Genomic DNA, 27,423 nt, shown 5'->3' on the forward strand with positions numbered 1-27,423 from the left:
CATCCCAGCGCGCTTGATGGGCGCAGCGTGCCGCACGCTGCTGTACGGAGCCGGGCGGCCGGGCCCAGGGGCTACGGGGCTCCGCGCCCTACCCCCCCGGCTCGCGCGAGGACCCGGCTCGGCGCGCCCCCCGCTCGCCCCCCGTTCGGCGCTACGGCTGCTCCAGCCTGGCGCTACAGCAGGCGGCGCAGCGCCCTTCTCCCTCGGCCGGCGCTGGGCCTGGGCCCCGGCCTTCATCCCCTCGCCTCACTTCCTGTGCGCCGGCGCCGGGGCGGGGCTCGTTCCTTTCACCGCGGCCGCCGACCAGCGCAGCCGCTCCGTGCCCGAGCTCCACGGGGAACAGCCAGAGGAAATGCCCGCAGCCGCCCTCCTTGCAGCCGACAGCGAGCCCGAGAGCGCCCTGGAAGGCGAGGTCGCCCGGGCGGGCCGGAGGAGGAAGCACAAGGTACCGGCGGTGGAGACGAAAATGTCGGGGAAGAGACGCCACCTAACCCGGGATCCCCGGGCGTGCTGGAGGCAGGGGCGCGAACAGCCGGCGGGGCGGGGCCCGATCCCCGCCGGCTGGAGGGAGAACTGGGTCTGGGGGGTCCCCGCACAGATCCGTGCCGTGCGGGAGGCTCCTCGTGCTATTCGCCGCTTGGCCTCCATTGCTGCGCCACGTGGGCGCCTCGCTTCCTGATAGCGGCTGTGGGCACGGCGGGCTGGGTGAGCGGAGGCCTCGGCACCGCTCCTTTGCCGCTGAACCATCAGCGGCGCTCGCCACGCTGCCGTCCCGATGGTCTGCCGCATTTCTGCCCGCTCGTCAGTCTCCCAAGGGACGAGAAAGCGGCCAGCCCTGGGCTGTGCCAGACGCAGAGCATGTGTGTTCTCTAGCCAGAGGGACTCCACCGAGCACGCCCTGCCTCCATCCCCAGAAGGTGTTTGGCCCAGACACTGGCGGCTGGATGAGTTATAAGAGCCAAAGAGTTCTGTGGCACCTTATAGAGTAACAGAAGTATTATCATGCATCTGACAAAGTGGATATTCACTCAGGAAAGCTCATGCTCCACTATTGCTGTAAGTCTATAAGGTGCGACAGGACTCGTTGCTTTTTACATATCCAGACTAATGCTGCTACTCTTCTGATACATGAGTTAATGAGTGGCTTGTGCTAGCCAGCCGCCTGAGCTCAGAGCCAGGGGGTTGGGTGGGCTTGGACTGGGACAACTAGCATAAGCCATCACCTGCTCTACAATGTCCAGCCTGCTATTTTCAGAGCATTAGTTTGAGCACTGATAGTGAGAGTGTGTCTACTGATGCCGATCATAACGTCTCTCAGCTGCAGTGTAAACATACCACATTTTCAGATTATAATGTGTCCTCAGTTTGGTTATAGCACATTTATACATACTAATCCCACCCTATCCCAAATGTCTGTGTGAAATGCAGATCTCTAAATGTCAGTGTCTAAAAGCTCAAGATTTGGTTTAATATCTTGGTCCAGTGGATAGGATAGGGCATTAGACTGGGACTCAGTAGAGAGTTTTGTTCCTGACACTGCCATTAACCTTCTGCGTGAGGCTGGGCAAATCACATCACCTCCTGCCTCTGTTTCCCCTCCTATCATTTGTCTGTGGTGTCTGTTTTGATTGTACATGCTTTGGGATAAGACAGTTGTGCCTGTACAGTGTCTCTTAAAATAGAGTTCTAAACTTGTTTGTGGCCTCTAGGGACTTCCATCATACAAATAATAATTACATATGGTAATCATGAGTGAGTAAACAGGTAGATGCATGTGACACTAATTCAGCCACTGTTAGCCTAGGAACAATCTGATTCTCCCCAGATTCAGTACTTAGGATTCAGTATCAGTTCTCAAGTAATCTAACTGTGACTGAAAATCCTCTTGCAATAGGGGGTGTTTTAATTAAAATGGGGTATGACCTTCCTGGAGAGATTCTGACGACAAAGGAATCCTGCTCTCCCTGAAGAATATCAGGCGTCACAGACGAAAAGTCTAAAGGCATTTTACTTTTCTTTATAGACTTTGTTTTTTGTCCTTTTTTGTTTGATGTCGTTGTCTCTCTGAAGGATAAAAAGGAGAAGAAATCGAAACGCCGCAATAAATCCAAGGAGCTGAAATCCCAAACAGAGGAAAATGGGCTATCTGAAGATGACCTTGAGCCTCCTAAACCCAAAAAGAAGAAAAAAGTTAAAGAAAAAGTGAATCTAGAGATTGAAGAAAACAGTCCAGAGAGCATGGTGAAATCCTCGTCCATGAGCAATGGCATTGTCTGCTCAAAAGCTCAGAGTAATTCCAGCGAAGCATCAAGTGCGGAATATGACAGTGACCAAGAGCCAGTAAAGGTACACACTGAAACCCTTAATTTTCCCTGCTTTAAAAATGTAATCTACCAGTCTTGCTTGGTGGAAGTGCTCAGCACTGCTAGGAAATATCTTGTGTCATCCCTGGTCCTAGCAGAGGATGGTAGATTCTTTGCTCTACCTATAAGAGGCGCGGCGCAGAATTCACAATCCAGGACGGGGGGACGCTAAAGTGGCTTTAAGTTTAATCAACCTTTAAGCTCTGTTGTTTCTAGTCTGCTCTGGTGGGTGGAGCAGCCCTGATGTAACTTGGGCTGCCTGCGATACAGTCTGTCCCCAACTGACTGTAGGCAGCAGCTCTGCCAAGAATCTCTGCAGAGATTGCCCACATACAGTCCACATTGCCCTCTTCCCCCCCATCTCTGCCAGAGTTTACAAACTGGTCCTCATAAGACAGTTTATGGCTGTATTCTTCAGTTCTTGCTCTGGAAACAATTCTCCCCATGCCAGGTCCAGGGCTTTTAGACCCCTTTGACCTGCGTAAAGGTGTCAAAATGCAAGGGGGAAATCTCACCATTGATCTGTAAATCCATCTCCTGCCAAGGAAGGATATATATGGTTTTTTTTGTACGGCTAAATTTACTGACATGATTATACTGGTATAACTCAATGTAGTTGTATCTTATTCTGGAATAAGAGTATGCACTTGGGGAGTTACGCTGGTATAATTAAGACAGTAAATTTTTCTGTCTAGACAAGCCCATAGCCTCCATGCCAAAAAATATCAGACAATCTGATTTCATGCATCAGGCTGAGAAAGGAATTTTACAAAAAGAGAGCATGGAGTGCCTTCTGTTGCTGTGTTCTGTTTGATCAGAGTCTTGTTGACAAGTTTCAGAGAGACCGTGCTCACTGAGTTCACCACTTGTATATATTGCTGGGTCTTGCAGCTCTTCTATTTATTGCATGTTACATAAGAAGGTGTATGTCAACAGTAGAGTGTTTTTGTAGCTCACCTGTAGTTTGTTTTCAATTTCTGTAGCAGAAGTTGGGTAGCTAATTTCAAATTAGTCAATTTAGTGGATAATTTAAATTAAAATATTTATTTGCAAAATCTCTGAGAAAGTTCCATCATCCAGAAATGTTCTTTAGTGGATTTTATATGCTAATAGTGAATATGTGTTTTGTTTTTGTTTCTTCTGCATTTGGCAGAACAATTTTCTAATGTTTTCCAGGGGTGAGTTAAAAAATATTAATTAGCAAAGGGAATACAAATAGTCCAAAAAATACATTCCTTTTATTGCCAAGTGTATACGCACAATGTAATAGCAGCCTGAGGTGCAGGGGCCAATGGTGGTTGCCCTGCATTTATCAAGGTTGTAAGATGACTTTGAGGGTCTCCTTTTTCCCTATATACACAGAGGATCATGGGTAAGACTGTTCTGGAGAAGAGGTTTTTGTTTTGTATTTTTCGGTTAAATTGTTGTGGAATGAGTAGTACAGTAAACTGATTGTCTCTTTATGCCTAATCTGCTTTATTTTAATTTTAACAGCAACTGACCGAAGAGGAGAAAGAAGGTGCCTTCTCTAATTTCTCTATCTCCAAAGAAACAACTGAGCTTCTTAAAGGTAACTTCTGTGGAGAAGAAATTTACTAGCAAAAAGATGATTCCAAATAGATTGCAAGTATCTTTTTAAATATAGTAACTCCTCACTTAACGTCCTCCTGCTTAACATCGTTTCAAAGTTACGTCACAGCTCAATTACGGAACATGCTTGTTTAAAGTTGTGCAATGCTCCCTTATAATGTTGTTTGGCTGCCTGCTCTGTCCACTACTTGTAAGATTCTGTGGAATGGCAGCTACTTTACAAGGGTGCATTGCACAAGTTCCTCTTCTCCGCCTCCTCCCCCTCCCTCCCAGTGGCAGTGGGGGAGAGGGAGCGGGGATGCAGCTGCTCTGGAGAGGAGGTGGAGTGGGGTTGCTTAGCGATAATGGTAGGATGACAAATGGGAATGAGGCTATGGAGGTAGATATTACCACATCCGAGGTAGAATTCAAACTCGAACAGCTTAATGGGACAATATCGGAGGCCCAGATAATCTTCATCCAAGAATATTAAAGGAACTGGCACATGAAATTGCAAGCCCATTAGCAAGAATTTTTAATGAATCAGTAAACTCAGGGATTGTACTGTATGACTGGAGAATTGCTAACATAGTTCCTATTTTTAAGAAAGGGAAAAAAAGTGATCCGAGTAACTATAGGCCTTTTAGTTTGACATCTGTAGTATGTAAGGTCTTGGAAAATTTTTTGAAGGAGAAAGTAGTTAAGGACATTGAGGTCAATGGTAATTGGGGCAAAATACAACATAGTTTTACAAAAGATAGATCGTGCCAAACCAACCTGATCTCCTTCTTTGAGAAGGTAACAGATTTTTTAGACAAAGGAAACGTGGTGGATCTAATTTACCTCGATTTCAGTAAGGCATTTGATACTGTTCCACATGGGGAATTGTTAGTTAAATTGGAAAAGATGGAGATCAATATGAAAATTGAAAGGTGGATAAAGAACTGGTTAAAGGGGGAGACTACAATGGGTCGTACTGAAAGGTGAACTGTCAGGCTGGAAGGAGGTTACTAGTGGAGTTCCTCAATGATCAGTTTTGGGGCCAATCTTATTTAATCTTTTTATTACTGACCTTGGCACAAAAAGTGGGAATGTGTTAATAAAGCTTGCGGATGACACAAAGCTGGGAGATATTGCTAACACAGAGAAGGACCGGGATATCATACAGGAAGATCTGGATGACCTTGTAAACTGGAATAATAGTAATAGGATGAAATTTAATAGTGAAAAGTGCAAGGTCATGCATTTAGGGATTAATAACAAGAATTTTAGTTATAAATTGGGGACACATCAGCTGGAAGTAACAGAGGAGGAGAAGGACCTCGGCATATTGGTTGATCACAGGATGACTATAAGCCACCAATGTGATATGGCCATTATACAAGGCACTGGTGAGACCTCATCTGGAATATTGTGTGCCGTTCTGGTCTCCCTTGTTTAAGAAGGATGAATTCAAACTGGAACAGGTACAGAGAAGGGCTACTAGGATGATCCGAGGAATGGAAAACCTATCTTATGAAAGGAGACTCAAAGAGCTTGGCTTGTTTAGCCTAACCGAAAGAAGGTTGAGGGGGGATATAATTGCTCTTTATAAATATATCAGAGGGATTAATATTAGGGAGGGAGAGGAATTATTTACGCTTAGTACCAATGTGGACACAAGAACAAATAGATATAAACTGGACACTAGGAAGTTTAGACTTGAAATTAGATGAAGGTTTCTAACCATTAGAGGAGTGAAGTTCTGGAACAGCCTTTCAAGGGGAGTAGTTGGTGCAAAAGACATATCTGGTTTCAAGACTAAGCTTGATAAGCTTATGGAGGGGATGGTATGATGGGATAGTCTAATTTTGGCAATTAATTTGTCAATTGATCTTTGATTATCAGCAGGTAAGTATGCCCAGTGGTTTGTGATGGGATGTTAGATGGGGTGGGATCTGAGTTACTACAGAGAATTCTTTCCTGGGTGTCTGGCTGGTGAGTCTTGCCAACATGCTCAGGGTTTAGCTGATCGCTATATTTGGGGTTGGGAAGGAATTTTCCTTCAGGGCAGATTGGCAGAGGCCCTGGAGGTTTTCGCCTTTCTTTGCAGCATGGGGCACGGGTCACTTGCTGGAGGATTCTCTGCAGCTTGAGGTCTTCAAATCATGATTTGAGAACTTCAGTAACTCAGACATAGGTTAGGGGTTTGTTCCAGGAGTGGGTGGGTGAGATTCTGTGGCCTGCATTGTGCAGGAGGTCAGACTAGATGATCATAATGGTCCTCTCTGACCTTAAAGTCTATGAGTCGGGCCTGGAGTGGAGCAGGGACAGGAAGAGGCAGGCCTAGAGCATCCCCCGGCAAAGTCAGCACCTGTTCTTCTTGGGGGCAGCTGCTGCTGCTGCGAAGATTCTTCCTGGCGTCCTTGCCTGAAGCAGGCTTTGCCTGTGTAGGGGGTAAGCCGGGGCACTTCCCTACCACAGTACAGTACTGTACAGTATATAATACCTTTTGTCTGCCCCCAAAAAATTTCCTTGGAACCTGACCCCCTGCATTTACATTAAATCTTATGGGAAAATTGGATTAGTTTAACGTCGTTTCACTTAAAGTTGCATTTTTCAGGAACATAACTACAATGTTAAGTGAGGAGTTACTGTAATTTGCCCAAAGCCATTCTGTGTTAGTGACACAAGCAGGGATGGAAACCAGAAGGCCTGACTCTCTCGCCCTACTGTAACCACTAGGCACCTTTGCTCCCATTAATGCGGGTTTCACATTTACATGATTTCAAGTACAGTCTCATCAAGGTAGAATTATTTCCTCTTGTGATACAGTTGTTTCTAGATACAAACTGGGGGAAAACAGTTGCTTGTTTTTAGGGCTGTCAAGTGATTAAAAAGATTAATCGTGCAATTAAAAAAATTAATCGCGTTTAATCGTGCTGTTAATAATATAATACCATTTATGTAAATATTTTTGGATGTTTTTTACATTTCAGATATATTGATTTCAATTACAACACAGAATACCAAGTGTACGGTAGTCACTGTATTTTTTATTACAAATATTTGCACTGTGAAAAACAAAAGAAATAGTATTTTTCAATTCACCTAAGACCAGCACTGTCGTGCAATCTTCTTATCATGAAAGTTGAACTTAGTAATGTAGAATTTTTACAAAAAAAAAAAAACTGCTTTCAAAAATAAAACAATGTAAAACTTTAGAAGCCTACAAGTCCACTCAGTCTTACGTCAGCCAATCACTCAGCCAAACAAGTTCGGTTACAATTTGCGGGAGATAATGCTGCCTGCTTCTTGTTTACAATGTCACCTGAAAGTTAGTACAGATGTTCGCATGGCAGTATTGTAGCTGATGTTGCAAGATATTTATGTGCCAGATGTGCTAAAGATTCATACATCCCATCATACTTCAACCACTATTCCAGAGGACATGCATCCATGCTGATGGCAGGTTCTGCTCGATAGCGATCCAAAGCAGAGCAGACTGATGCATGTTCATTTTCGTCATCTGAATCAGATGCCACCAGCCAAAGGTTGATTTTCTTTTTTGGTGGTTCGAGTTCTGTGGTTTCCGCATCTGAGTGTTGCTATTTTAAGACTTCTGAAAGCATGCGCCACACCTCATCCCTCTCAGATTGAACAGCACTTCAGATTCTTAAACCTTGGATCGAGTGCTGTACTCATTTTTCGATATCTCACCTTGGTACTTTCTGTGCGTTTTATCAAATCTGCTGTGGAAGTGTTCTTAAAACAAACAATATGTTCTGGGTCATCATCTGAAACTGCCATAGCATGAAATATATGGCAGAATTCAGGTAAAACAGAACAGGAGACATACAATTATCCCCCAAGGAGTTCAGTCACAAATTTAATTAACACCTTTTTTTTCTTTTAATGCACATGGAAGCATGTCCTCCGGAACGGTAGCTGAAGCATGAAGGGGCATATGAATGTTTAGCATATCTGGCATGTGAATATCTTGCAAAGCCAGCTACAAAAGTGCCATGTGAATGCCTGTTCTCACTTTCAGGTGACATAAATAAGAAGCAGGCAGCAGTATCTCCCGTAAATGTAAACAAACTTGTTTGTCTGAGCGATTGGCTGAACAAGAAGTAGGACTGAGTGGACTTGCAGGCTCTAAAGTTTTACATGGTTTTGTTTTTGAGTGCAGGTATATAACAAAAGAATAATCTACATTTGTGAGTTACACTTTTAGGATAGAAATTGCACTACAGTACTTGTATGAGGTGAATTGAAAAATGCGATTTCTTTTGTTTATCATTTTTACAGTGCAAATATTTGTAATAAAAATATATAATGAGAACTTTGTATTCTGTCTTGTAATAGAAATCAATATATTTGAAAACGTAGGAAAACATCCACAAATACTTAATAAATTTCAGTTGGTATTCTATTGTTTAATAGTGTGATTAATCGCAATTAATTTTTTTGAGTTAATCGATAGCCCTACTTTTTTTCTCCTCTCATTAGCATTATGTTGTGAGGTTGTCACTTACATTGTCTACTGTAACTTCCATATCTGTTTCTGCATACTATTTTCTGAAAAACTATCCCACTTTATATATATGCATATTATTTCTTCATGGGGTAGTACCTTAAATTATCTATTAAATAAATTTATAACTGATCACCTATCTCAACTTTTAGATCATTTGGCAGTTTTGATCTCTTCTCTCTGGCATTCCGCTATCTGAGATTACTATACTCTGTGAGTTTAATCACAGTGGAGTTCACATTGTTCTGATCATTGAGTACTGGTAGAGTTTAAAGCAACACACAGGAATCCATTTTAAACTTTCCTTGTTCTGAAGTCACACCATGAATAATTTGTATATACTACTGGCCAGTTTTTATTCACCCTAATGTTTACCTCTTTGTGCAGCATCTTTCAAACTTTTCTAAGTCTTAATGTGCATCTGTGTTTAAAATCAAAAAAAATCCCACAGCCTTGACTGATATCAAAGTCAGTTGCATGTACTGTTGATTTCTGTACCAGATGTAGCAAAAAATAGTTATTTACCCCAAATATCAGATCTTGCTCTCAGAAAAAAATAAAAAAATGCTTTGCCAAGTATAATAGAAATGAAAACAAATGTGTATTTACTGTTTGCACCCACTGTCAAATGCAGGACTTGCCATGATCTGTCTCATGAAATTGGTTTGCTTTTCATTATCATACAAAAGGGCTATCAGGTGTCCATCTCAGCCCATTGTGGATTCACAGCACCTTTTAATAAAGGTATATTGAACTGTCTTGCAGCTCGAGGAGTAAAGTACCTGTTTTCTGTGCAAGCAAAGACTTTCCAGCCCATATATGATGGCAAAGATGTGATAGCTCAGGCTCGAACTGGAACTGGGAAAACGTTTTCTTTTGCTATTCCTTTGATTGAAAAACTTCAGGGAGACACGCTAGAGAGGAAGAGAGGCCGCACGCCAAAGGTAATTTAGCCACTTAAGGGTTCACTGATGGCTTAAATTATGGCAGTATTTGAAAGTGATTTTATAATTGTTTTTGGTTCTTATTAAAAATATCCCCTTCTTTCTTCCAACTTACTCGCTTTTTTTAAATGTTCCTTCTGATCCTGGAACACATTCTTCATAATAAGGTTTACAAAATGACACTTCTGCGCAGCATCCTAACAATGACAAAATATATGGCTTTGTGATTCTTTGTGATTATATTGCATTCGTTGTGTAATATGCCTTCCCTCTTTTCAGCCTATCTTCTGTATTCATATGATCATATACAAATATTTTGCTCTTAGCTGCCTAGTGATCAGGTTTCTTTTATGGTTTGATACCTCTCCTACTCATAAAAATGAAGCAGAGCAGCAAACTAGTGTTATCCCAAATCAATCTTGCTCTGCATATAAACTCCAGGATGACACTTGCTTTTTCCCTCCAAATTGGGACAGCTTAAGTTCTGATTTCAAGTCCTGGCATAAATGTTCTTTATGCTTCTATTTAAGCAGATGATTTAACTGATAATGTGCTATAAAGGGGTTTTGTCAAGGTTGATTTGTTTATAGTTAGACCAATCAGGTTTGTTGTGCTTTGTGGAATAAAAACACATCTCTTCCATCTTTCTGCCCTGCCTTTAAAGTGAACAGTATATGGTATTGTCTGAAAGATTTTCAAGAATATTATTCACTGGTTGATACTATCTTTTAACTCTTATGGGCTAACAATTGCAATTCATTTGGGAGGTAGGGAGAGTGATCGCTCACTAGAGTGATTCAAACTTCAGTGTTTTATTTAAAATAAATTAAATAGAAGCTCTCTTGTTATCCTAAAATTTTGGTTCATGCACCTTTTTGTCTTTTAATACTGAACTGTGTCTTGGTCATTGTCATAATTTTGGAAAATATGTAGATTTGGAGAGCATCCTTATTGTGAACAGTTCTTTTTGAACTATCTTAATTGTACTGTCCTCAGTTGTTAAATCTGGTTGCCAGTCAGGAACAATGAGGCAACCTGATCTAAACAAACGAATAGAGGATTGGGAGTCAGAAATTCCTGATTTTATAATCCCATTTCTGTTGCTGACTTGTTGTGCAGCCTTGGGCAAGTCAGTTGACCTCTCTGCCTCAATTTCTTGATCTATATTATGAGTCAGACCCTTACCTGACTTTCAGAGGTGTTTGAGAATTAATTACTAGTGTTTTAAAGTATTTCAGACTCCTAAATAGCTAAATAAGTGCGAAGTATGTTACAGAGAGACTGCTGTTACGCAAGAAATATCAATGAAAGTTACATTTTTAAAAGGCTTCATTAGGTGTGTTATATAATTCAAGGCATAACTATGATGTAACTATCGCTAAACATTTAGTCGGCCTTAATTCATCTTCCTTAATGGTGGGGAGGAAAGTGTGGCAAAAAGAATGGTCTGCACCATACTTCTGAAGGATCTGGAAATCCTAGAAAGAGATCTCTAATTATATTTTCTGTACACTGTCATTTAGCAATGATGCCAGAGTAACTGTTTTTATTAATGCTATTCTTGGTGCTTAAAACCTGGTTATGCTAACCTACGTGTCCTTGAATCATAGAAGATTAGGGTTGGAAGGGACCTCAGAAGGACATCTAGTCCAACCGCCTGCTCAAAGCAGGACCAATCCCCAGACAGATATTTACCCCAGCTCCCTAAATGGCCCCCTCAAGGATTAAACTCACAACCCTGGGTTTAGCAGGCCAGTGCTCAAACCACTGAGCTATCCCTGTGGCAGCAACGAAGTGGACATAGCAAAATAACTATAACAGCAAGAATTAACACTGGATAACTAAGAAAATTCAGCTAATATCCTAGGCAAATAAATGAATAGTAAATTTAAAAGTAAAGGTTCATGTAAGTGTGAGGCACTTTTATCTAAACCATTCTGTGGGACATGTGGCCCATACAGTTGCAGGGGGCTCTCCTTTGATTTGCTCTGTGACCAAGGTTAGTGGAAGGGTCGGATCAGCTTTCAGTAGTGCATAAATCTGGGTTCCAAGCTTTCTTTGAAGTCCATAGCGCTGGATAGCTCATTGTGGCTCCCAAGTCAAGATCAGTGCTAGCTTGGAGAAAGCTATACCAGTTCTGCTTGTTCGTACTGTTTATGAAAGCCATGATCTACCAGTTTCCTTCTGGCTGAGAGTGTGATCAGAATGATGAGTAGGAACTTGGATACCATTGTGCTGAAAGTGGCATAAAACCACATATGATTACAATCAGGAGAAAATTCAAGGAAGCGGTGTCAGATCAACTTTGCAGCACAACTTACCTGATAGGGTGGGGAATTTGGTACCAATCACCAAGTGGCTGCATTTCTGACGGTTTTATCATTCTGTCCAGGTGCTAGTTCTTGCGCCAACGAGAGAGCTGGCAATCCAGGTAGCTAGGGACTTTAAGGATGTCACAAAGAAACTCACAGTGGCTTGTTTTTATGGAGGAACGCCATATCGTGGACAAAGTAAGTACATGTTTAGAATTCGCTTTGATATCTGCTCTTGTTTCATGAGAATCATTCAGGGAATAAAACTGGCTATTTTCCTTAAGGTTTCACTTCAGTAAAAACTGAAATTATTTTAAAAAGAAAAGGCAGTTCAGGTTGGCTCCATCTCTACTAAAAGAATCCCAGGTGATTTCTGTCCAAATGTAGAATTTATTTGCTTCAAAGGTTATAACATTTGTTTTAAATTTATAAAGAAATAATCTTGTTCCTGAGTGGATGAACGCTGGGGCCAGATGACTGTCCAAGGAAAGCAGAGTGCTCATTTTAAACTTCGAGTGATGGTGGTCCAGTTTAGAGGGTAGTGAAACTGAACAAATCAATCCAGTTCTTGTCTATTATTTTGTCCCTGCCATCTTGTAATGTTGCTTTCAGCTTCAGTAGTTTGTGGCTCAGATACCTCTCATGTGATCGGAGAGTATGTTAAGGAGCTCAGCCTTGAACTTGCACTTGACGTCAGCACTGTAGAGTGACAGCAAGAAATGCAGAAAGAAATGATTGGATAGATTGTCACTTTTTTATTTAAAAAAATAAAGTGGGAACTCAGTTGGGAGAAGAGAGACTGTAAATTATGATGAAGTCCTGATAGTGTTAAATGCAAATTGCCTTCCATCAAAATCTTCATTTTCATTCATTCTCATTAAGTTATCAGTTTTGGTTTTAGGATAGCAGTCCTTATAGAAGGCCACAGATCACTGCCAGACTCCTTTTACTTGTGACCTAAACTGATTTAATCCTGTCTCCAAAAGTGAAAGGTTAGGGCATTAACTACCTAGGCTTTAAATTAGAAGTATTACTGTAAATTGATAGTAGTTTAACAGCCCTGGAAATTCTGTGATCTCTAAGCATTCTTACACATGTGCTGTTTTGCTGCCCTTTCTTCCAGTTGAACATATTAAAAATGGCATTGACATCTTAGTTGGGACTCCAGGACGAATTAAAGACCTCCTTCAGCATGGCAAGCTGGACTTTTCCAATGTGAAGCATGTTGTTTTGGATGAAGTTGATCAAATATTGGACATGGGCTTTGCTGAACAAGTGGAGGAAATTCTAGCATTTGCTTACAAAAAAGGTAGTACTGAATTTCTATGAATATTGCATTGTCTAAGAATTTTTCTGATACATAAGTGTGCGTATGTGTATATATTGGAATACTTTTTTTGAAGGAAATGGTGGAAGCTTTATCAATTGAAACATTTGAAACGCACATTGTCAAAGCAGTAGGAAATATAAGAACAAAAGAATGGCCACACTGGATCAAACCAAAGGTCCCTCTAACCCAGTATGCTATTTTCCAACGGTGACCAGTGAGAGGTGCTTCAGAGGGCACGTACAGAACAGGCACTTATTGAATGATCCATCCTCTGTCATCCATTTCCAACCTCTGGCAGTCAGAGGCTAGGAGCACCCTAAGCATGAGGTTGTATCTATAACCATCTTGACTAATTTAGTTCTTTTTTGAGCCTAGTTATACTTTTTGCCTTCGCAATATCCTCTGGCAACGAGCTCCAAAGGTTGACTATGTGTTGTGTGAAGAAGTACTTCCTGTTTTTTTTGTTTTGAACCTGCTTCTTATTAATTTCATCAAGTGACCCCTGATTCTTGTGTTATGTGAAGGGATAAATAACACTTCCTGATTCACGTTCTTCACAGCATTCATGATTTTATAAACTTCTACCATATCCCCCTATTACTTGTCTCTTTTTCAAGCTGAACAGTCCCATTCTTTTTTAATCTCTCGTCATAGGGTATGTAACAGTTTCCATTACTCATTTTTGTTGCACTTCGCTGTTCATGTTCCACTTCCAATATTTTTTTTTTAATGGGGTGACTAGAATTGCATGCAGTATTTGAGGAGTGGGCATGCCATGGATTGATATAGTGCATCATGATATTTTCTGTCTTGTCTTTCTCTATACTAATGATTCCCAACATTTGTTACATTTTTTGACTGCTGCTGCATATTGAGCAGATGTTTTCAGAGAACTATTCACAATAACTCCAAGATCTTTCCTGAGTGGTAATAGCTACTTTAGACCCCATCATTTTGTATGTCTAGTTGAGATTGTTTTCCAATGTGCATTACTTTGCATTTATCAACATTGAATTTCATCTATCATTTTGTTGCTCTGTCACCCAGTTTTGTGAGACTACTTCGTAACTCTTCACAGTCTGTTTTGGACTTAACTATCTTGAATAATTTTATATTGTCTACACATTTTTGCACCTCACTGTTTTACCCCTATCTCTGGATCATTTATGGCTATGTCGAACTGTACCGGTCCTGGTACAAATCGGTGGGGGACACCACTATTTACCCCTCTCCATTCTGAAAACTGATCATGTATTCCTACCCTTTGTTTCCCATCTTTTAACCAGTTAATGATCCCTCCCTCTTATCCCATGACCACCCTTGTCCACATGTTTGTTGACCCTCTCATAGAATCCTAATAGATTGATGAGGCATGATTTCTCTTTACAGGAGGCATGTTGACTCTTCTCCAACAACTTGTGTTTACCTATTGTCTCACCATTCTGTTCTTTACTATAGTTTTAACCAGTTTGCCTGGTATTGAAGTTAGGTTTACTGGCCTGTAATTGCCAGGATCTCCTCCAGAACCTTTTTTAAGAATTGTCACATTAAAAGCTGATTTATATAATAGGCTACATTTCATACATATGTTATAGGAAATGATTTGCATTGATAGAGGGTGGACTACCTAGAGGTCACCTGCATCTCTGTTCCAATGCATGTTCATCCTGAGGGATCTATAAAAATAGGCTGTGCATTTTGCAGTGACAGCTACTGAATGTTAAGCTGTCTGATTTGGAATAGAGCATCAAGTCTGTATTGCATGATGATATAGTGAATGTGCTGAGCATCATGCTGAAAATAATAGTAAACCATCAGTTGAGTTCATCCTTTTATTTTGCTCTGATTCAAATATTGGAAATTTTGCTATTGACTTAAATGGGGAGCAGTTTTGGTCCTGTTGATACTTAATCAATTTTTTCCCACTTTTAATCATTATACATTGGTTATTGTAGCTGATCAGTATTAAAATAACACACTTCTCCATCTCCTATATAAACTTATTAGCCTTCTCAAAATTTTGAAAATTATGCCTATTGCTTTATAACTAGTCATTATAACATGGAATCTGTAACGAAACATCAGTTCTTATATTGTAATACTACTTGGATTATTGATAGTATGTGTTGTTTCAAAGATTCTGAAGACAACCCCCAAACACTGCTGTTTTCTGCAACTTGTCCACACTGGGTGTATGATGTGGCTAAAAAATACATGAAATCCAAATATGAACAGATTGATCTTATTGGAAAGAAAACTCAAAAGACGGCTGTGACTGTAGAGGTAAGTAGTTTCGTTACTGAGTGGTATAGGTGCTAGGGTTTCATAGTATGGATAAATATGGGTTATGGTTCTGACCTTCAAAAGGTATGATATTACAGTAACTAAAGCTTAATTTTCTTTTGGCAGTGATTAAAATTAACATAAAGCTTTTTTGTAAAAATAATGTTATGTGGGAAAACAATATTTTTGTTTTCTTGGGTTTTTTTATTTATTTTAAATAAAAACCTAAAAATTTTAGAGGATTTTTAAATCAAAATGTTGTCTTTGTGTAAAGATGTTTAGCTGATATCCTGTTGAATTACAGCAGATATAAACATATTTTCTTTCCCAAACAGCATTTGGCTATAAAGTGTCACTGGTCTCAGAGAGCAGCAGTTATTAAGGATGTCATTCAGGTTTACAGCGGCAGTCATGGACGGACCATCATATTTTGTGAAACTAAAAGGGATGCAAATGAACTGGCCCTGAATGCTTCGATTAAACAGGTATTGATGTCTGAAAAGATGGTCATGGTTGTAAACATCAAGGCTAGAAATTCCTGAAATGAAGATAGGAGGGCAGCCATACAAATAGAATTTTATGGTAGACTTCATGTTTTGTCATCAAGGCTGTTTTTTTTTAGACATTACAGAAAGCTGCAAGTTTCTCCTTGACCGTCATGATGATAACTTTTTGGCTGCAAGATCCTTGGAGAAAGGAACTTTGTTTTTTGTGTACTGTACAGTGCAAAACACATTACTGACACTATACAATAAAAATAATAATGGAACAGACATCACAGCTGTTTGGATTCCTGATTCTTACAACCATGCATCATCTGAATAATGGGTATTTGAGATACAGGGTGTCCTATAAACACAGTATTACATTTACCCTAGGACTGAAAGGCCTACTCACCCTCTTTTTAAAAAAAAACAAAAAAAAAACCCACACCCCTCTTGAGCCATTAATTCAGGCCTTGTAGAGTGTATTGAGCAGGCCTTTTGCACAGAGATGAATTTTACTCATAATGAAGAATAATCCTGGATTCTTACAGAGCAAATATTGTTTTGATGTTGAATGTTAAAATCAAGGAAAAGAGGGAATTGGGGAAGTGCTGATATATTTAGTATTCAGTTAAATGGGGTTTACTGTACAGGCTAGACATAATTAGTTCTGTAGCTTGCTTTTTCCTGTCCTACTTGTGCATGTAGAGATTCTGTGTAGTTCATTAACAGTAAACCAGATAAATATGCTAATAACTTTAACAAGGTTGTGGAGTGACACTCACAAACACTTGTGATTTTTATGCTCATATTAACCCTTTGAGGCTAGGTGAGTGTGAAGTTCTGTGTTGTATTTAATAAATTCTGCTTTTGCATATTGTATTGAGAATTCTCACTTCCAGATCCTGATCTCTTCCCTGTTAGACAAATTTAGGCACCACCTCTTTTCTTGCAAATACCAGAGGCAGTTCATACTTGTCAGTTGGGCTTGGCCATGTTGCTGAAAACTTTGTGCCATATTCTCTCTTGCCTGCGGGGAGCTCTTCCAGGCAGGGACCTTGGTCTTGATTCTCATCTCATACTAGTATTAGATTTTAAGTTTTTGTATCTTCAGTGGAGTTACTCCTGAGTTACACCAGTGAAAGTGAAATCAGGATCAGGTTTAGTCGTCTTATCGGCCTGTAAAGCATGTAGCACCACAGTTGGTGCTATCTGCTGCTGTGAACAGTGTTTGGGGTTGTGAGGAACAGCAAATTGTGCCACCGTTGTCATTGGATTGCTGCTGCATAGATACCCTGTGTTGGATGAAGTCTTAATGATCTTTTTCTTTTGACAGGATGCCCAGTCATTGCACGGTGATATTCCACAGAAACAGAGAGAGATCACGTTAAAGGGTTTCAGAAATGGAACATTTGAAGTTTTGGTTGCAACCAATGTAGCTGCCCGTGGTTTAGATATCCCTGAAGTTGACCTGGTCATACAGAGTTCACCCCCAAAGGTAAGAAACGGGTATGAAAAAATGAGTCAGCCATTTTTTATATGACAGGACAGCAATGGCAGATGATAACTTTATCTGCTTCAAATAAAGAAAAATGTTGATTTACTGGTGATATGAATTTAAGTAGATTTTTTTTTCTAACTGCAGGTGTAAAATTTTCCTGTTGAGCATTTAATTTTTTGATTAAATTAAATGTAGGTGTTTGTCCTCCTTTTTTCTTTATTGTCTTCTGAAGCCCTTTTTCAATATTTCTAAATTTATTTTGAATTCCATGTGTTTTTCCAGTGAAATTTCAGATTGTATGAATCCTTTATTCATAGATTCTAGGGCTGGAAGGGACCTTGAGAGATCATCAAGTCCAGTCCCCTGCCCTCATGGCAGGACCAAATACTGACTAGACCATCCCTAATAGACATTTATCTAATCTACTCTTAAATATCTCCAGAGATGGAGATTCCACAACCTCCCTAAGCAGTTTATTCCAGTGTTTAACCACGCTGACAGTTAGGAACTTTTTCCTAATGTCCAACCTAAACCTCTCTTGCTGCAGTTTAAGCCCATTGCTTCTTGCTCTATCCTTAGAGGCTAAGGTGAACAAGTTTTCTCCCACCTCCTTTTGACACCCTTTTAGATACCTGGAAACTGCTATAATGTCCCCTCTCAGTCTTCTCTGTTCCAAACTAAACAAACCCAATTCTTTCAGCTTTCCTTCATAGGACATGTTCTCTAGACCTTTAATCATTCTTGTTGCTCTTCTCTGGACCCTCTCCAATTTCTCCACGTCTTTCTTGAAATGTGATGCTCAGAACTGGATACAATACTCCAGTTGAGGCCTGACCAGCACAGAGTAGAGTGGAAGAATGACTTCTCATGTCTTGCTCACAACGCACCTGTTAATGCATCCCAGAATCATGTTTTCTTTTTTTTGCAACAGCATCACACTGTTGACTCGTATTTAGCTTGTGGTTCACTATAGCCCCCTAGATCCCTTTTTGCCGTACTCCTTCCCATTCTGTTCCCCTTCTCGTCCCATTCTGTATGTGTGAAACTGATTGTTCCTTCCTAAGTGGAGCACTTTGCATTTTGTCTTTATTAAACTTCATCCTGTTTACCTCAAGACAGTTTTGCCAATTTGTCCAGATCATTTTGAATTATGACCCTATCCTCCAAAGCAGTTGCAATCCCTCCCAGTTTGGTATCATCTGCAAACGTAATAAGCGTACTTTCTATGCCGTTATCTAAGTCGTTGATGAAGGTCTTGAACAGAGATGGTCCCAAACCAGACCCCTGCGGAACCCCACTTGTTATGCCTTTCCAGCAGGATTGGGAACCATTAATAACTACTCTCTGAATACGGTTATCCAGCCAGTTATGCACCCAACTTATAGTAGCCACATCTAAGTTGTATTTTCCTAGTTTATTGGTAAGAATATCATGCGAGACCGTATCAAATGCCTTACTAAAATCTAAGTATACCACATCCACCGCTTCTCCCTTATCCACAACACTCGTTATCCTATCAAAGAAAGCTATCAGATTGGTTTGACATGATTTGTTCTTTACAAATCCATGCTGGCTGTTCCCTATCACCTTACCACCTTCCAAGTGTTTGCAGATGATTTCCTTAATTACTTGCTCCATTATCTTCCCTGGCACAGAAGTTAAACTAACTGGTCTGTAGTTTCCTGGGTTGTTTTTCATTTCCCTTTTTATAGATGGGCACTATATTTGCCCTTTTCCAGTCTTCAGGGATCTCTCCTGTCTCCTATGATTTTCCAGAGATAATAGCTAGAGGCTCAGATATCTCCTCTATTAGCTCCTTGAATATTCTAGGTTGTATTTCATCAGGCCCTGGTGACTTGCAGGCATCTAACTTTTCTAAGTGATTTTTAACTTGTTCTATTTTTATTTTATCTTCTAAACCTACCCCCTTCCCATAAGCATTCACTACGTTAAGCATTCCTTCAGACTTCTCGGTGAAGACTGAAACAAAGAAGTCATTAAGCATCTTTGCCATTTCCAAGTTTCCTGTTACTGTTTCCCCCTCCTCACTGAGCAGTGGGCCTACCCTGTCCTTGATCTTCCTCTTGCTTCTAATGTATTGATAGTCATTTAAGTTTGATACTTCCAGTCTTTTACCTGAATCTGGTGTTACTCTTCCTCTCCAAGGTTTTATTTCTTCTTCGTGGCAGTCAGGAGGGTCACTTCATTTCCAAACAGACTTCCAAGAGCACAATAGAGCATACCTCTGTGAAACCTTGTATTTCACACAGACTACTTGCATTGAGTGAATCAGATTTGTTTTCTGATGTTGCAAGATTGGTTGCACTGGGTTTTGTTGTTCCTCTTTTGGCTAGACACTTTCCTCTTATTTGAACCTTGCATTTTCTTTTTAATGTTTACTGTCTTTCTGGATAGTTAAACCTGTTATGATAACCTTCCTACAAAAACCTCTTTATACAGCAGGAATAAGGGAGCTTGGTTTTTATAAAAATCATCTAGAATGCTTTTAAAATTTCTAGATGTTTTGTGAAACCTTCTAGGCCTTTTAATTTTAGAAGACTTAAATGTGTTCATGTTAATTTTCATTTTTCAAGGATGTGGATTCATATATCCATCGGTCTGGGCGCACAGGAAGAGCTGGACGGACTGGAATTTGTATCTGTTTTTATCAGCAAAAGGAAGAAAATCAATTAAGACTAGTAGAACAAAAAGCGGTAACAGTCTAGCTTTCTTTGGGGTTTGTTTTGTTTAATCAGTCATTCAACATCTAAAAATACAGTGTGCGCATATATTTTTGGGGACCTCACAGTCAAGTGCTGTGTAAGGCCACAGGGTTCCAACCTTGAAATAGGCAGGGCCTAAAATGGTAATACTAGTCTTTGAAAAGTTTTTATGTACTGTGCTGTGTTGTCTTCTGCAGATTTTCCTATTCTTCAAATAATTTCCTTTCAAATATAAACTTTGCCAAGGCTTGTTGATGTGAAACTTCATGTGTATACTTGTAGCAGTTGGTGTCTGATAGATTGTGGAATGATTACATGTTCTTTCTGTGTACTACAAAAATCTATCTTTAAAGGAGAACTTGAAAGGCTGTTCTGAAAACAATGTCAAAGCATTGAAGGTACTGAATCAGTAATGTGCAGGCTTTTAAATTGACAAATTAAAATGAAATACTTGAAAATCCTCTCCTATTTCACTTACCTGCTGAGGCTTGGATTTAGAGTTGTGTAATCCCAACAAAGATTAGATGGTAGAAATCCCACTTTTTGCATTTCCTGTTCTGTTTTAGTGTCATTAGCTGCTGAAGGCTAAACAGAGAATTTTGAACTCTAGGTTCTCTTTCTTTTTGGCATGTATTAAACATTCATCTGAGAACTTTACTTACTTCAGGAATGTTTAATGGAAAGAGGTAAAAATTATACAATAAAAGTAGAGCCTTGAACCAACTATTGTCTCAGTTCCCTGGCCTCATTCTGTCCCTCATGTTTTCAGTTTCTTTGAGGATTAAATACTCTTGCTCTGTATGATTAAATTGTTTTCAGTGTCAATCCATTGCCATTGCACAAACTATTATACTGGCTTTCGGCTAAGATCATTATGTCTAAATCTGATACATCTTGTGTTGTGGGGCTGGTTTCTGATCTAATGAGTCTTTCCCATTTCTAGTGTCTTTGATTCAAATATGTGATCATGACACAGGTACCCACACATGAACAGAGATAAGAATAATTTTAATGTGTTCTATTTTTGTAGTTTTTAAATTGTCATGGTTAAATAAAGATTGAACAAAGGACTAGTAAGGGAATGGTGGCCTTGGAAGCAGGACTTGACGAGAGTTTAGTTCTGTTGAGTAATGTAGGGAAAAGACCTTGAGCTGTAATTCATTTTCTCTTCTCAATTTCAGGGCATTACATTTAAGTGTGTAGGTGTGCCTACGGCAACAGATATAATTAAAGCTTCCAGTAAAGATGCTGTCAGGTATGTTCATTATCTGTCCACAGTTACAAGATGTCTTGAACTTGTAGAAGAAAAATATTGATGCCAATATGGAGATGTAAGACTCAGTCCTGTTACATATACAGGCATACATCTCTGTCTCTTATAAAATCAGTTGCCTTACATAGGTATGCTGGCTGATTTTAGTAAGATATTAGCAGTAAGCCCCTGTGTATTTCATTGCCTCACACAGCAAAATGTTCTTTTTAAAAATATATGTTGTTAAAAGTAACTTTCAATTATAACCTATCAAACCTAAGTAGTAGAATAGAAATGTACTTACTTATAGGGAAACTGACTTATTCCTAGCAGTTGCTATTGATTTTTAAGAATTGTTACTATATTTAGTATAACTAGAGTAGCCTTTTAGTTAATGTATCTGTGGTAGCTCACACTCTGCGTTTTGTATCAGATTCATTATTAATGTTGCTGTTTTCACTCTGTTCAGCTTGACTCCTAGCTTTGTACACATCTAACACTTAGTTGGTGGAAATCTCTTATCCACCCCCACCACTGAGGACCCTGTGCTCCCCCCTCAACTGACCCCTTCCTTGCCCACCCCACCCCCAGAAACTGTGCTCACTAACCCGCTACTGTTGATTAGGAGGATTTTCGCACCGTATCATCTCAGCTGCTGATTGTTGGAGGCAGAGAAGAGGGTGGGGTGGATGAACTCTGGAGAATGCAACTCCTGGAAGAGGGAATCTGGCTGCCCAGCGCTGCAGCTGAGAGCTCTGCCTGGGTGTGTACTGCGAGCAGACATCCAGTACGAAATGACAGTTGGGGGGACAGATAACCTCTCCTGCCCTCCCTAAATGGTGCCCTTGCCCTGGGGCCGGAGGACTTTTCCCAGGAGAGAGAAAAATTGATGGGGTCTGTGCCCGAGCTTGGACACCCCCTCCCCCATTCATGCCCCTACTTCGCTGTCTTGAAAGCTTTTTCCCCTGCGTATTTGTGAGTGATGTGTTGATGCTTTCCGTATATCATTTACAAAAGAGAGGTGGTTTACCACTAGTCAGTATCAAATCTGACGTTCTTGAACATACATATCTGATACTTGTAAGTTTGGACCCAAATCAGCCTTCAGTTGTGCATCTACAACAGCCACTGAAGTCAGTGATCGCTGCACCTATGTAACTGAGGGTCTCCTGTATCCATCAATAACTGCAGTGATAGGATCGACTAGCCAGCAAAATAGGCCCTTTCTAAATGTAATATCTATCACTGTTAATTAAGATGACTAGGTATAACATTCTATATTTCTAAGAATTTCCTTGAATACAGTCTAATAGTATGTATTTTCTGTATATCAAGAATAGACTTTGCCAGTCTAGTATGATTTAGAAATATTTGTTCGGTCTGAGATTGGCAGAGGTTTAATAATATAACTTGAGGGGCTTGATCTGGAGTTGTGACCACCCTTCTCTTCCCATGTTGCTAAATGGGACTGGGAGTTCCAGCATGGAAGAGGCTGAGAACTATTTGCCTAGTGAGCTATTGGTATGCACTGCCGTTGGAGATACAGGTTTAACCCCTCCCCCAGCTTGGCTACCTGTGTCAGTGGTAAGTGTCAGTGTGTTGAAGCAGCAGGCTCTGGGAGTGGGAAGTAGTTCACTCAGCTCATCAGTGACATTATGGTGTGCTACAAAAGGCCATTGACAAATGCTCAACAGGGATCTATTTATTGCTCATGATGAAATGATGGTCACTACAGGATCTTCTGTGTGGAGCATAAAAGGAGGGAATTGGCCTCACCGGCAATACAGAGTATTCTTGGGGCAAAGGGCACTCTGCATATGTTGTAGCCTTCTCTTGGGTGGTTAGCTCAAGGTTTTCCAAGTGACTGTCTGGGTGCCAAGCTGGGAGATGCCTTAAAGAGGCTGGATTATCAGAGGATGGGGACTTGCCACTTGCAGAGTATCAGGCCCCTTTGAAGGTACCCAAGATTGGTGCACAAAAATTGAAACACCAACAGTAACTAGTCACTTCTGAAATTCTTGGCCTTAACCTTTGAATTAGTCTTAACAAGTTAATAAAATTTCTCTTACACAATTGAATTTTGTAATGTTGGCTTTCTGTATATTGACCTATCAAATCTTTGCTGTAAATACATAGGTCTTTGGATTCCGTTTCTCCTTCTGCCATCGACTATTTCAAACAATTAGCTAAGCGGCTGATAGAGGAAAAGGGGGCAGTGGAAGCTCTGGCTGCAGCATTAGCCCGTATTTCTGGGGCTACTTCCATTGAACAGCGTTCCTTGCTCAACTCAGATGCGGTAAATAATACTGTTGCATGTCACTGCTGTGCTCAGAGCACTGTATGAACTAATCCTCCTAACACCTCTGTGAGAGGGGTAAATATTCTATCCATCTTAGAGAGATTATGTATTGAATGGTAAGCAGTGTTGCAAATTTACTGAATAAGTGTAACAAGGCCTGATGCCCTTCAGCTCTCTGTGTCTGAAACTAGCCCTCGCCATCTGTTTCTGGCACCGTTTAGTTATAGAGATTGTTGCCTCCATTCTCCTTTAATGAGGTACTCTCAAGTTGTTAGCCCAGTCCAAACAGAGCTTCCTTGTTGCTTTCCTAGCTAAGTGCCTGAGCTGCAGCTATTGTCAACCTTGCACCAAATTCCAGTTTTCTTAACTAAAATCAAATCTTAGTGGCATAGTACAGAAAACAGGGGAACTTGAAACTAGTTAGTATATTTTGCTTTGACCGGCACTAAGAAAAGGACCCCTAATTTGTCTCAGGTCTTAACTACAGAAAAGTGTGATACCATAATGGAAAACGTCAGTAAAGTTTTTTGAGCCAATAGGAGGGTTTTTGCTGCTGGCTTAATCTGTCTTTCTGGAAAATGTTTCAAGTCCCAGCATATTTCAAGGAAAAAGAGAGTCCAGCAGGTAGTCTCTGGGAGTATCTTGTTACAGGAAAGACCCTGTAGAAAAAGCTCTCTCTTTGATGTGGGCAGAGGCTACCCAACTCCAGTTCATCTTTGGATGGGAACTGTTTTGAAGGCAATGTAACGAGATGAAATCTGTTGTACTGACATCTGGATTGCCTTTCCGTATGTTGGCCTGCACTAAGTTTTCTCATGTCTCTTCCTTTTGTAATTTTATAAATGGATAGTGATGTGCATCTAATAATTGTTCCTCCACTTCCAGCGAATATATTCGGTCTAAAGACTGATACCAACATGTATTTCTAGCTAGTCTTCATTTTCTCTTGAAGGCTTTTATTATCATGTGAATGGAGGGTGCCTTTATTCCAGACAGCCGACTTGTTAGCAGAACAGTAGAGCCTTAAATATTACAGTAGTCGCAAAGATGTATATAGGAATTCATATTCGACAGATTGGACACTATCTGCCACAATCTGGTTTAGTCCTTCATTGTAAACACATTTCTCTGTTTGTTTTTAAAGGGCTATGTGACAATGACATTACAATGTTCAGTAGAGATGCACAACATGGGCTATGCCTGGCGAGCACTAAAAGAACAGCTTGGTGATGAAATAGACAATACAATTCCCAGAATGCATTTTCTCAAGGGAAAGATGGTGAGATGGTTTATCCTATTGTTTTGTATATTTGTTTTATTTGGGGAATTTAAGGGCATCTTCTCCTTTTAATGCAGGTATTGGCTTCTACCATGACCACATCAAAGTTGTGTCTGTGAGGAGGGTTGTTTTTCTACATTTTGCCTCTATCCAATGACAGAGAAGTTAGGAAATTAACTCCATATAGGAACCCATCATGTTACACTAATGGGTTGAAATTGTTTCTCTTTCATCAGAAAAATATTCAAGTAGTTCTTATTACTCACACTTATTTGTAAATACTTTGCAATCAGCAGTTCAGGGACTTGGCTTAGTTGAGTCACTTGACTCCTGCGCAAAGAGCATTGACAAAGAAGTTGTATTGCAGAAAGCTCGTGCCCTGCCTTTGAACAGATACATTACTTTAGGGAAGTGGGGCTGCTATCAGCACCAAGCATTTGATTCCTCATTTCTTGGCAAATCTAAAATTTTTATTTCCCACAGAATATAAAAAATAGAGCAGGCACTCTGCTATGGTGTTACCTTCATACTTACTTAGATTTAATAAGCAGTGTTTCAGGTGTAGTCTGTTATCGAAGTTAGTGTGCCAGTGTCTCTCTTTTTGGATGCCAGCTTGGAGGGTAAATGAATATTATTTCTGTTGTGTTTAGGGGGTGTGCTTTGATGTCCCTGCAGCTGAGCTAAGTCGTATACAGGTATGTTCTTATTGCTGGAGGGCCTTTAGAATCCTTTTTAGGACGTTTAAGCCAAATACTGTAGCTGCTACTTACATCATTATACTATAGTAGTATAAGGCTTGCAGTTTAATGCAGAGAGTCCAAAACTTTTGTGCATGAAGGGGGCTGCATATTCATTACAAAATATACTCTTTCCTGCTGTTCTCGTTAACTGAACATATTTTGTTGCTTCTGACTTTTTGCTTGTCTGTTCATTGCTTTCCTCTTCTTTACAAAATCCTGCGTTGTTTTCTACATTGTATCTTGGCCTTTCGGCTGCTGCCAACCTCCCTAATTGAGGGCATTAATAGTAACCAACTTACGCTGTGGTTATTCTCTCCTCTGTCCCATGACTGTGAATTGTAAGGGTTTTAATGACTAATATTGATTCTTGTCCATAAGATGGATCTGATGAACTAGTTCGGTGAGGGTGCGGTTGGTTTTGAAATAACTTCTATGAATGTGCAGGCATGCAAATTCAGTTCCTATGTTTTCATGATTTCTTTAAATGAATGCATTAAACTTGTTTGATCAGGAACAATGGCAAGATTCAAGACGCTGGCAGCTGTCCATAGCAACGGAGTTCCCTGAGCTAGAAAAAACTCCGCGTGAAGCAGGCCGAGGTTTCTCTAACTTCAGGAACGAGAGGCGAGGTGGTGACCTTAACAAAAGTAACAGATTCAAAAACGGAGGCCAGAAACGAAGTTTTCACAGAGCATTTTAGTAACTAATTCAGTTGATGTAGCTATGGGACTACATAATGCTTGCCATATTGAAATTAAAATCTCTTGAACTTTCCCATTTGTTTTTGTTACTTGCTGAACGGGTCACTTGTCTGTAAGTGAGGATGGCAACGAAATCTACTTGCTGAAGTGACATAAAGTTCATTTTAAAAATCTTGCTGTTTTCTTCCACTGACTTCCACTCTTGACAGACATGTTTGAAATGTGTAGTTATAAAAATATAAGCTAACAATTCACATTTTTTAATGAAATCCCTTTCTGCCTATATGTATCAGGACTCACTGTCACACTAAGAACCTGCCTCTTTGGGTATGTCTGCACAGCGGCTGTGAATGACTGACTTGCATTAAAACAGTAAAAATAGCAGCATGGACGTTGCAGAGCCCAAGCTCCAGCCCAAGTCACCAGGTCCACAGTGCTGTTTTTAGCACGAGCCCTACTAGTGTAAGTCTGCCTTCTCAGGCTGGGCGCTCACTCCAAGCTGCAGTGTAAGTATATCCTTTAAGAGGCAAATGGTATAGAGTTGGTGTACTGATAATGTGAAATTCGTTTGTTACAGTCTCTTCTACTGTGCTTATGCTGTGTTAAGTGGACAAATTTGAACATAGCTGCCATAACACTTCATCTTTTCATTTTCTTTTAATGTTACAATTTAAAGTCTTTCTTAAAAAATACCCCCGTGGGATAAAGAGACCTCCCGTCCCCTGCAGGCATTAAAGCTTATCCTGAGAGTTCTGATGCTTTTTCCCACCATACTGTAGCTTAGCTCCTGCTCTCCTTTGGCGTCTGATGCAATTTGGGTTTTAAATTAACAATTCTCAAGGTTCTCAGTGAAATTGACTGTTTGCCTTGCCATCCCATCCTCACAAAACATCCACAAAGGTGAAAGATGTAGATAATTTTAAAAATCATGGGATCTGAGAGCCACCACGGTGCCCTTGCAGAACATGGTAGAACGAACCCGAGTGCTCTGGGGCAGTCCATCAGCATCCACCCCCATCTGCCACTGGTCACGCACCATCCTTTCTTCTCCACAAGCAAAAAACATGCACCTTAAATCTCAAACTGGGGGTCAGGACCCTTCAGGGGTTTGTGAGGTTATTACATG

The 27,423-nt window shown here is 40.3% G+C and overlaps 1 protein-coding gene across 1 annotated transcript; it reads left to right on the forward strand.

The window, feature by feature from the left end:
* Position 1: 1 nt before the first annotated feature.
* On the forward strand, positions 2–26,369 carry LOC127053925 (nucleolar RNA helicase 2-like). Its single transcript, XM_050959386.1, has 15 exons — positions 2–445; positions 2,071–2,346; positions 3,858–3,933; positions 9,214–9,392; positions 11,785–11,902; positions 12,828–13,013; positions 15,172–15,317; positions 15,653–15,802; positions 17,139–17,300; positions 19,898–20,017; positions 21,208–21,281; positions 23,415–23,574; positions 24,722–24,856; positions 25,507–25,551; positions 26,108–26,369. Exons 1-15 carry the CDS (start codon positions 17–19, stop codon positions 26,294–26,296), a joined length of 2,445 nt encoding a protein of 814 aa, XP_050815343.1. The 5' UTR covers positions 2–16; the 3' UTR covers positions 26,297–26,369.
* The last annotated feature ends 1,054 nt before the right edge of the window (positions 26,370–27,423 follow it).

Source organism: Gopherus flavomarginatus, chromosome 6, assembly GCF_025201925.1.
Source record: "Gopherus flavomarginatus isolate rGopFla2 chromosome 6, rGopFla2.mat.asm, whole genome shotgun sequence".
NCBI lineage: Eukaryota > Metazoa > Chordata > Testudines > Testudinidae > Gopherus > Gopherus flavomarginatus.